The sequence below is a fragment of the Asterias amurensis genome, chromosome 18, assembly GCF_032118995.1.
Source record: "Asterias amurensis chromosome 18, ASM3211899v1".
In the NCBI taxonomy this organism is placed as follows: Eukaryota; Metazoa; Echinodermata; class Asteroidea; order Forcipulatida; family Asteriidae; genus Asterias; species Asterias amurensis.
The window spans coordinates 1,228,858-1,239,254 of NC_092665.1; the positions used below are offsets into that span (position 1 = coordinate 1,228,858).

General features: G+C 40.0%; 1 protein-coding gene across 1 annotated transcript in view; it reads right to left on the minus strand.

Annotated features, from left to right (window-relative positions):
* LOC139950915 (uncharacterized) overlaps window positions 1-9,686 on the minus strand; it is a 23,241-nt gene extending 13,555 nt beyond the window's left edge. The window contains exons 1-7 of the mRNA XM_071949756.1: window positions 9,563-9,686; window positions 3,818-4,663; window positions 2,644-2,798; window positions 2,016-2,118; window positions 1,436-1,635; window positions 602-845; window positions 198-296 (exon numbers count right to left, since the gene is read on the minus strand). Of these exons, the coding sequence (XP_071805857.1) occupies window positions 198-296; window positions 602-845; window positions 1,436-1,635; window positions 2,016-2,118; window positions 2,644-2,798; window positions 3,818-4,663; window positions 9,563-9,686 (1,771 nt within the window). The remainder of the gene's footprint in view (window positions 1-197; window positions 297-601; window positions 846-1,435; window positions 1,636-2,015; window positions 2,119-2,643; window positions 2,799-3,817; window positions 4,664-9,562) is intronic.
* Between the last annotated feature and the right edge of the window lie 711 nt (window positions 9,687-10,397).

Genomic DNA, 10,397 nt, shown 5'->3' on the forward strand with positions numbered 1-10,397 from the left:
TTGCAAGACAACAACCACACAAGCTTGTACATGTATACGCCATTTATCCCGATACAAATTCAACATCTATTACATTTTATAGTGACTGGGGCAGGTGGTCCACCCAGTTTTTTTGCTAAGCATACAAATCTGCTTAGCATTATTTGCGGTTTAACGAAATAGGGTCATGTTCATTAGTTGCTCATCATTGAACTTACATTCGCTGTGTGCTTCCATTCTTGAGGCTGTATTGACGGTGTCCCCGAAGAGACAAAATCGAGGCATCTTAGAACCGACTACCCCAGCAACACAAGGTCCTGTTCGTTACAAAGTGGGAAAAACAAATAAAACAAAACATAACTAAAACTAAAAAAATGTTGTAACAAAATTTGTGAGAAATGGTACCCTTATGAAGTAACGTAATTTTTGAAAAGAAATATCATATTACTAAAATATTTTAACTGAATTCGAGACCTCAGCTGTAAAAACTATAAAATATAATATAAATTGCCTCATATAATTATGAGGCAATTTATATACGACACGATCCTTATACGAACTTCAAAAAAAAAAAATTAAAAAAATAAATAAATAGTGGTTTTCTTTTTATCATCAACTTTACCAGAATGCAAGCCGATCCTGATGAGGATATTCTCAGTGGGGAGATGTGGGATCTTACAGTCCTTAATTTTTTCGACCAGGTCCAGGGCTAGCGACGCGACTTCACCGGCATGACGGTTCCCATTCCGTAAGGGTAGACCGCTGGCCACCATGTAAGCATCACCGATCGTCTCCACTTTGTAAACGTCATGCGTCTCAATACGCTCATCGAATAACTGGTAGAGAAAGTTCAAGAAATTCACCACCTGTATTGAAAGAAAAATATGTAAAAAATCACAAGTTGAATTATAAAGGATGAAGTTATGGATGAACAACTTCACATCAGGCCGGTGTTTATATCCGGTTTCATGGGCATGACAATGACAATAATATTTCCACCCCCTCCCCCTCCCCCAGGGAGTTGCCAGTCCAGCTCTCGCCGGTGTACCTGGGAATTCTGTCCACCGGAGATTTGGAACCCTATACGGGAAATTAACATGGGCTGGAGGAGGACGACTCAAAAGAGGGCGCTATCAGAAGAAGGATGTACACGGTTTAGACCAAAATATCTTCGGGGGACAGAATCTCCTGCCACACCGGTACAAATTTGTATTCCTGTTTGGAGAGAATCAATTATGATGAGATGTCTTGCTCAAGGGTCGCGATTCACCAGGCCGGGATTCGAACCGACATTCTGTAAAGTTCTTTATAGCCTTTTGTCAAGGCCTTTGTGTCGTGAACAGCGGGGCGACTTGCATGCCTGGTCTCCGGACAGCGGCTCTCCTAGCCACGAAGTGGCTAGTAAGTGACAGACTTTGAGTCCATTGCCCCAAAACTGTAAAATGGCGTCACAAACCTGCATGGGGGCGCTTCGTGCGGACATCTCAGTGAATCCAACGATGTCACTGAACAAGATGCTGACGAGTTCGTACGACTCGGCACTGACGTCATCACCAATCTTCAGTTGCTTAGCAACCTGTTTTGGCAACATCCGATAGAGCAAGGAATCGCTCCTTTTCTTTTCGGCATTCAGCTCAAGAGTTCTTTCTGACAAACCTGAAGAATGAATGAAAAAAGGTCTCAAAACATCTAAACCATAATCCTTCTAGGGATGGACACTATTGGTACTTACTAAAAAAATGTATTATTAACAACAGACCTTTAGTAACGAGCAATGGGGGGGGGGGGGGCTGTTGATAGTATAACACATTGTGAGAAACTAATCCTTTTGAAGTATTGTAGTTTTTGAGAAAGAGGTAAATTTGTCACTGAAACAGGCATCTGAAAGCATCACACCCACAATGTGCAACAAGGGTGTTTTTTCTTTCAATATTTTCTCTCACCGTCACTGACTAATATTGAGAGAAAAAAATCACAGATTTGTACGGTATGATCAATTGTGGATTGACAATACCATTCTGATTGTTTGTACTTACTTGATGCGAACTGTTGTATGGAGTTTGTTGCCTTGGAAACGAGTATTAGAATTACTGGAGTGACGAAACACACGACGCACAACAAAATGGCCGCAACAAGAATCTGTCACGGTAAAAAGTCAGTCAAACATCATTGAAGAGGGCGCACTGCTAGAATGCAACCATGGGGGGACTTTAAAACAAAAGGAGACAGCTCACTTCCATGTAAAATCCCATTGTTTACGTAGTTCTTAACATGCGCTCATTACTGAGTACAAGTGATATTACCTGGTCCCAATTTCATAGAGCTGCTAAGCACAATAATTTGCTCAGCAAGAATTGTTTGCCTTGATAAAAACAGGATTACCAACCAAATTTCCACGTGATTTTTTAGAATAACCAGACAACAGGTGAATACCAGGAACAAGCAATATGCAACAAATGGAAACTTGGTTGGTAATCCTGTTTTTATCCGCGAAGACGTTTCATATATGAGCCAAGTTTCGTGCTTAGCAGCTCTATGCATTTGGGCCCCGGTTAGTCTGCTGCCACCAAGCGTTACAACAATTTAAAAATTATATAGCATCGGGTATAATGAATATTCATTTTTGGGGGGTTTGTTATGTTGAATAAAAGGCAGCAACATTACCTCATCATTCGTGGAGCCAATATCTTTCACCAGTTGCTCTTTCACTATTGTCTCGATATAAACACCGACGTTTCGGATCACCTTTAGCTGGGCCGTGGTGTTCCCAAGCCAATCCGCCAATCTCAACTTTCGTAAAGCTAAGACCTCCCCAGTGACTGTTGGTCAAAGAAATAAAAAACGGTATAAAAGGCACTGGACACTATGGGTAATATTATTATTATGACTAAAAACAATTCTCAGCATAAAAATTTACTTGGTAACGAGCAATTGAGAGCTGTTGATAATACAAAACATTGTGAGAAACTGATCCCTCTGAAGTAACACAGCTTTTAAGAAAGATGTAAGATCTCACTCAAATAATACAAAAATTCAGCTGAGGCTGATGAAGCCTTGTGTTTTATGCATCTGAGGGCACACAACACACTGCAACAAGGATGATTTGTTTCCACAACTTCGAATACCAATGGGAAACTTTAGACTATCTGCCAATCACCAAGAGAGGGCGCTCTTCACCAGGTAATGTCAACAACTTAGGAATAGGAGAAGCATGAGTGACGGTCACTGACAGCAAGTACCTTGTGTTTTGCGTGTTCTTGATTTTGTATTTTAGATTTAGCCAAACTGTATTTTGTTTTTCATAACACATTGCCAGCATAAACCAAACTGTTCTGGAACAGGACGTACTGGACACGAGTTCCCCAAGGATAACAAGCGGTGTGCATGAGTTTTTGGGAGTGTTTCTTCTAGGGTAATTAGCAAAAATTCAAAAATGCTGACCTACCAAAAATTTAGAAGAAATCTTAAGTTTAGTTGTATGACAATGTATCTGATTTAATTTTCAAGAGGCTGAGAGACTTCTAAATATTTTTTGAGTATTTTTGAATTTTTAGCATTTACCATTGTTTGCTATAGGAGTTGTGCACCCTTACCTGGTAGGTCTGTTGCCCTCTAGTGGCAGAGCTTTTAAAAAGTCTCCCATTCAGTTCAAATTTTCACAGGTTTGTTATTTAATGCATGTTGAGATACACCAAGTGAGAATGCTGGTCTTTGACAATTACCAAAGGTATCCAGTGACTTCAACACTTGCCTTATAAAACACCCAAGAAATTTGCAATAATAAAAAGGTCTGTCTTTATCTTTGTAAGAGAAGTAGGTAAAAGATGCGAGTACCTACCCCGTATTTCATTCGCAAATATCTCTTTTTTCAAAATCTTCACGTCGTTTGGATCGACCTGCCTTGCCATCAGTCTGTTGTTGTACACGTCACGGGTTTCTGGAACATAGTTCAAACACGTGTTCAAATAAATATTAGCCAGTTCCTCGTTCCGAACGAACGTCAGGTAGTTGTTGGTCGTGAGAAAACCGAGAAGGAAGAACTCCGTTCCGTACGCCGACATTGCTCCGGTGCGTTCCTGCGAGCGTATAATGAAGGAGTAGGCCACGAGGTTCTTCCAGAGACTGGCATGGTTCGTCAGCAGGATGGTCTCGGTCAGGAGCGGCAGGAACGCCTGCTTGACGTCGGAGTAGATGCGAAGAAGCTCGAATGTAGTGGTGTTCTCCTGTCGGCTCTTATCCCTCTGGATATTCAGGAACGATAGGAACTGCTCCCCTGATACGAACCGGGTTTCCTCTGGCCAGTACGGGAGCTCCTCCACTGCAGTGTTGGTCTCAGCGTAGATCGAATTCAAGCTGATCCGGCTGACGTCGTCATAGCGTGTGTACAGCGTCGCCAGGGACTGCTCAATCTCGATGGCGTGCATGATGTCCCCCAAACCGACCGACTGCTGGAACACAAGGTTGAAGTCACGCATCTCGTTGCGCGCCAAGAGCGCCTGTTGGACGTTGATGGCGGTCACGATGAACAGGCATATGGCAGGGGTTAGAGGAAAGAGTAACATCTTGAGCATCTGGAGCCGTTTGCCACAGCGGGTGACGGGGTTGATGTTGAATCGACCCAGATTTATCTGTGAGGGAATCTCGAAGGACGAGTGGCTGTTAGGAGAGGCCTGGGCCATAACTTCTATATTAAACGCTCAAACGTCCTCGTTGATGTCACGGTTAATGAATGCTAAAAGACAAAGAAAACTGTACGTCAACACAAAAACACGTATTGCATATGCAATAATGTCCGCCTGGACGCTGCTGCATATGCAGTTGTGTCCGCCCCGTGCAAAACCGTCCTTGTAGTAAATTAAACGCACTTGGTCGACGGAACACGTTCGCCATTTTGTTTACAAGCTAAGTGCATGTCATGACATGGGATATGTTCGGCCGTTGGGTATTTGCTGCAATCATAAAATACCTGAATATTCATGCTGCATATACGTGTAGGTTCATTGCATGCACGCTCGCTTACGCGCGGACATACATGTATACAGTCGATGCTACATGTCCACCGGACGGTTTTTGCATAGCCCCTGAACACGATTGCATATGCAAAAGTGTCCGGAGCGGACAGTATTGCATGGCGGACACTGCATCTTTCACCGGCACTTAGCTTACCAATTAAATATACAAATATACCCGCACTGTTTCCCCTCAAAGGAACGTTACATAAGTGGTAAGAAACAACAGTCGTGGAGATCACAGATCTACATAAAACTTACCTAGTCTAATAATGATGATAGAAGAAAACATCCCTAGAATTTTTTTTGTCTGAAATGTCACATTTTGATGAGAAATAATGAATCTAACTTCGCATTAATTGGAGTTTCTTGCTCAGTGAGCGTTTTATTCATTTTTATTTTGGTATCGATGCAATGAAAACATGATTTGTAATCGTTTGTTTACTATTCTTTCGTGACCCATAAGGCTGATCGATCTCAAACTTCTACAGGTTTGTCAGTTTGGTATGTTGGATAACATAAAGTGCTTATTTACACTGACAGCAACCGTTTTGTTAGCAAAAACCAATTGTGTAATATTCCTTCAACCAATGTCCAAGGAGAGACGATATTGTGGGGATGACATTGGAAAATGTACACACCACGGATGTTTTTATGTCCAAGGAATCTGTACAACATATGCATAAAATAACAAATCTGTGAAAATTTGAGCTCAATTGGTCATCGGAGTTGGAAGAAAATAATGAGAAAACACCCTTGTCGGACGAATTTGTGTGCTTTCAGATAGGAACAAAAGACTTCTAGCTAGAAGTTTTTTTAAATTATTTTAGTGAGAAATTATCTTTATTTCAAAATCTATGCTACTTCAGAGGGAGCCGTTTCTCACAACAGCTCTCCAATGCTCGTTACCAAGTCATTTTTTAAGTTAATATTTGTTTTGAGTAATTACCAAACGTGTACCTTCCCTTTAAAGTGCCTCGAGCATCACTGAGTGACGGATAGGCGCACTATAATTATAAGGAGACACTTTTATTATTAGGCCTATTATTATTAATATAATTATTAAACCAGTTTCAAATCAAAATATCAAAAGAAACAATCCTACCTTATTTTTTCCCCTCGTTCCTCGTAGACGCAGCTAGCAGAATTTAATATTTGTAACAACAAATTCTTCAGACAATGGATAAGAATAGTTTGCTTGGCAAACCTCGTTAATTTTAAATTAGTTCAAATGAAGAGCGCCGAGCTGGTCTAGACACTATTTTAAAGGTATTTTTGTTTTGTTCTCATCTTAAGGTGTTAGCCAACTTGTTAGAAGATTGTTGTTCGAAAAACCAGTCTGAATCTGTCACCACTTCACGCGATCATATGCTGCAGCTTTGTGGGGGACTCGCGGTTTGTAGCGTACAGTGCGGCGAGCGATTGCGCATGCTTCGTGGAATGGCCGGACTAAACTGAGCATCCTGACGTCACACTTTGAAGCTCGTGAATTACACAAGAGATATGCCGTCGAGACTACGTAAACCCCCTTCCATAATCACCTTTTACCTCCATTGCAGTCAAATCCTACCTATACATACATAACAACATAACCCCGTGCAAGTACATTCACTGTACATAATACGCAGTGCACATAGACAACCGAAGCTTTCCCTATCTGGGTTTTGATTGGTCCGAGGTCAGCTGCAATCTCATCAACTCAGACCAATGAAATCACTGGTTTTGAAAAGCAAGTACCTGTCTTTATCCTTGCGAATAAAGACAGGGGACCAGTCTAAGGATCACAACTGAGTCACTACTTAGGGCACGCGACCAACACGTGTTCAAAAACGTGTTAAGTCTTGTCAGGATATAGGGGCTTGAGACTTTTACGCAGTAATGACATAATTGTTCACCATTTTCACAAAACCACGGATTGGATTTTGGCTACAACTGTTTGAAAGCTCAGTTAAAAAAACACACTTTATTTCATTTGAAAATAACTGCCGACCATCAATCTGGAGCCCAGACCGGGAGCCCAGACCGGGAGCCCAGCTGGAGTCTAGGCCCTAACCCTGGTCTGAGCCAATGCCCAAGCCAGGAGCAGTGGGTCCAAAATCTTTAACATCATCATTATTTCCAAGAAATGTAAAATGTAGAGATGTTTCCATCACATCTCACATACTGCATCCAATTGGAACTCTTTGCATGGTGCATGTTTCCCTTCATCCTACACTTTGTTATTTTTTAAAAAAGGATTTGGGTACTTTTTAAAAATGTCCATAGATTAACATTAAACTTACAGGGTTGAAAGATAATGATAATGGAAAGCTTCCCTTCAAATATTACTTACTGATGAGGTGCTGTAGTTTTTGAGAAATGAGTAAAATAATGTCATGAAAATATATTTGTAAATGATTAAAATAATTTTTGTCTCATGAGACGAAAATTATTTTCATGACATTGTTTTACTCATTTCCCCAAAACTACAGTACCTCAGCACGTAATATTTTCAGGGAAGCTTTCTACTATCATCACCTTGAAACTGTGTAAGTTTAGTGTAAATCTGTGGACATTGTGTTTTTTGTCCTACAAAAGTTACATAGACCCTTTAAAGAGGAACATCAGTTCCTGCCTTCAGCTCCCCTGAGTTAGTTCCATGTTTGATATTTCGCTATCGTAGCCCATTTTACACAGAGTAACCTTTTAGCCTCGCTTGGTGGCATCCACACACATATATTTGTAATTTTGTTCATTTTTGGTCTTTTTTCATCGTTTGTTTTGTATACCCTGCCTGTGATTTGGCTTTTAGTTAAAACCGTGACCCGAGTTGAGTGTACATTTTTTTACGAGTTTTTTTTTAAATCAATATAAACCACATAGAAAACTGACTGAGATTTTTTTTTATGAGTAAAGAATGAATAAATACAATTATTGCCCTTCTGTCACATGAAAAAAAAAAATACTTGCGATCTATTTTGAGATTTACTTTTTCTTTCCTGAAAGTTGTTTTTGTAGAAGATGGATTCGTCGTATAGATTAAGACCCAGGTGTTCCGCGTTAAAAAGAAATATTACGAAAATCAAAAATAATATAACGACATCTAATCCATTCCGGATATTATTTTTTTGCCTGGGTAAAAAAAGATGAGAAAAAAATGATTAAGGTAAAAAGAAAAGGAAAACCAACAGAATGATAAATTTGTTTCTTACTAATGATTACCCCACGCGTCAGTTTCCCTGTAATGACAACTCTAATGACCATACGATAGTACATAAAGCAGATGGTACACTTTACAAAATCAACGTATGGTGCAGTTTGAGTGCACTATCACACAAAATAATAATAATTATTATTAACTGTCCATGTGAAAAAACAATTTGTGAGATTTCAGTCAGTGTGAATGACGTCCCACACTTAAAGAGCACCCTCCTTGCAGCAAAAAGAAGCAAATCATTGGATGACAAGTTGGTGGTACGTGGTGGCTGTTTATAGGCAAAACAAAAACGACCCAAAACGTGTTTGACATCCCACCCACTTCCTTATAAAAGACCGCCTCCCCCTTTTTTCTACGATAAGGATAAATTTTGAAGATCTCGGACGAAACAGGAAATAGGAGAGCCAGTTGTCTAAAAAATGTGTCAGGCTGCCTAGAAAAAAAGACCCCCCCCCAATATAAAAAAAAGGTTTTGCTTATTTCTATGCATAAATTTACGACTAATATAATAATAATAATACATGCAAGCCGTGGGTTTCGTTGGCTTTATCTATCAAGTGAGTAAACTATCTATGAAAGAAGAGGACAAATGAAAACCGGGAAAGAAAAAAAAGAGGAAAAGATGATATACTTTTGTACAAAGAAAGTGAAGGGGAAAAAAAGTCAAAACTACCAACAGAGGAAATCATCTAAAAAGAGGAACTCTCACTTGGCCGATAAACAAACTAAACGTAAACATTGGGATATAAACTATAAATAAATAGTTATCTTGCTAACACAACCATGGTTAAAGGCAGTGGACACTATTGGTTATTACTCAAAATAATTATCAGCATGAAACCTCATTTGGTAACCAGTAATGGGGAGAGGTTATTAGTATAAAACATTGTGAGAAACGGCTCCCTCTGGAGTGAAGTAGTTTTTGAACAAGAAGAAATTTTCCGCGAATTTGATTTCGAGACCTCAAGTTTAGAATTGAGGTCTCGAAATCAAGCATCTGAAAGCACACAACTTCGTGTGACAAGGGTGTTTTTTTTCTTTGATAGTTATCTCGCAACTTCGACGACCCATCGAGCTCAAATTTTAACAGGTTTGTTATTTTGCGCACGTGCTGAAATACACCAAGTGAGAAGAATAGTCTTTGGCAATCACCTATAGTGTCCAGTGTCTTTAGTGAGTGTTAGCTCCGAGAAGAGCCGGTTCGGTCTTGAAGTTTCGAACAGCATACTCTGCTTGTACTCGAGAAAGTAAGTATTGGTTACCTGGTCTGTTGAAAGGAGGAAACACCACCGTGCCAAGTTCAGGGTCCAGGTAGTCTCGGAGTTCATGATATTAATTAGACAAGACTAAGTTTTAAGAAGTGCTGTAGACGGCGAACCTTGCTGGTTGAAGGTACAGAGTTGTGTGACTAAGCCGGCTCTGTGGTCTTTTCTTACCGCGTTCCGCTCCATCAATGCCAATGAATGGGAGGCTGCGTATGGGGGATGTGCACCTGGCCACATGTTTGGGCCGTTTCAATAAGAAAAGGAAAAATTCCTGAGCGTGGCTTCTTAGTATGCCAGCATGTCTCGTGCAAAATGCACTAGGTATAATATGCAGTGCTATGGACATACATTTCCCCCTGAGTCCGTGCCTCCTAACTAGGTGCGCCCCGTTTGAAAATAAGGCATTTTATTATTATTATTATTATTTTAAATAACCCATTAAAAAGGTAACATTTTCATTAACTTTTGAGGTTGTTCTTTCCAGTGTTTTTAAAAACTTATATTTTAATATTAAACACAGAAAATTTGTTTCTTGTACCCTTACGGCGGGTTAACAAACAAAACTGTCAATGCCTGAAGTCAAGATTTGCACTCATGGATGGAGTTGGGGCACCGAGGAGGATGGGGGGGGGGGCACTTTTTGTTTAATTCATTGAGATAATTGCATATCAGCGTCCATTATACTCATCTATGATGAATATGCGGACAATTTCGAATGCTTGCCTGATTGTATGGCTGTTTTTTTTTTTTTTTTTTTTTTTAAGATACTGAAGGTTTTGTGATCTTAAAGATGAGAATCTGTAAGGGATTGATGAATGACGAATTAATTTAGGAATGGAAGGCCAAATGTTCTTGAGGTTGTTGTTTTCTAGAACGAGGATGTGATTGCTGATTGTGGCTATAATTACGAGAGAATAATTGAGCCAACGCGAGGCCTTTACCGCGTGG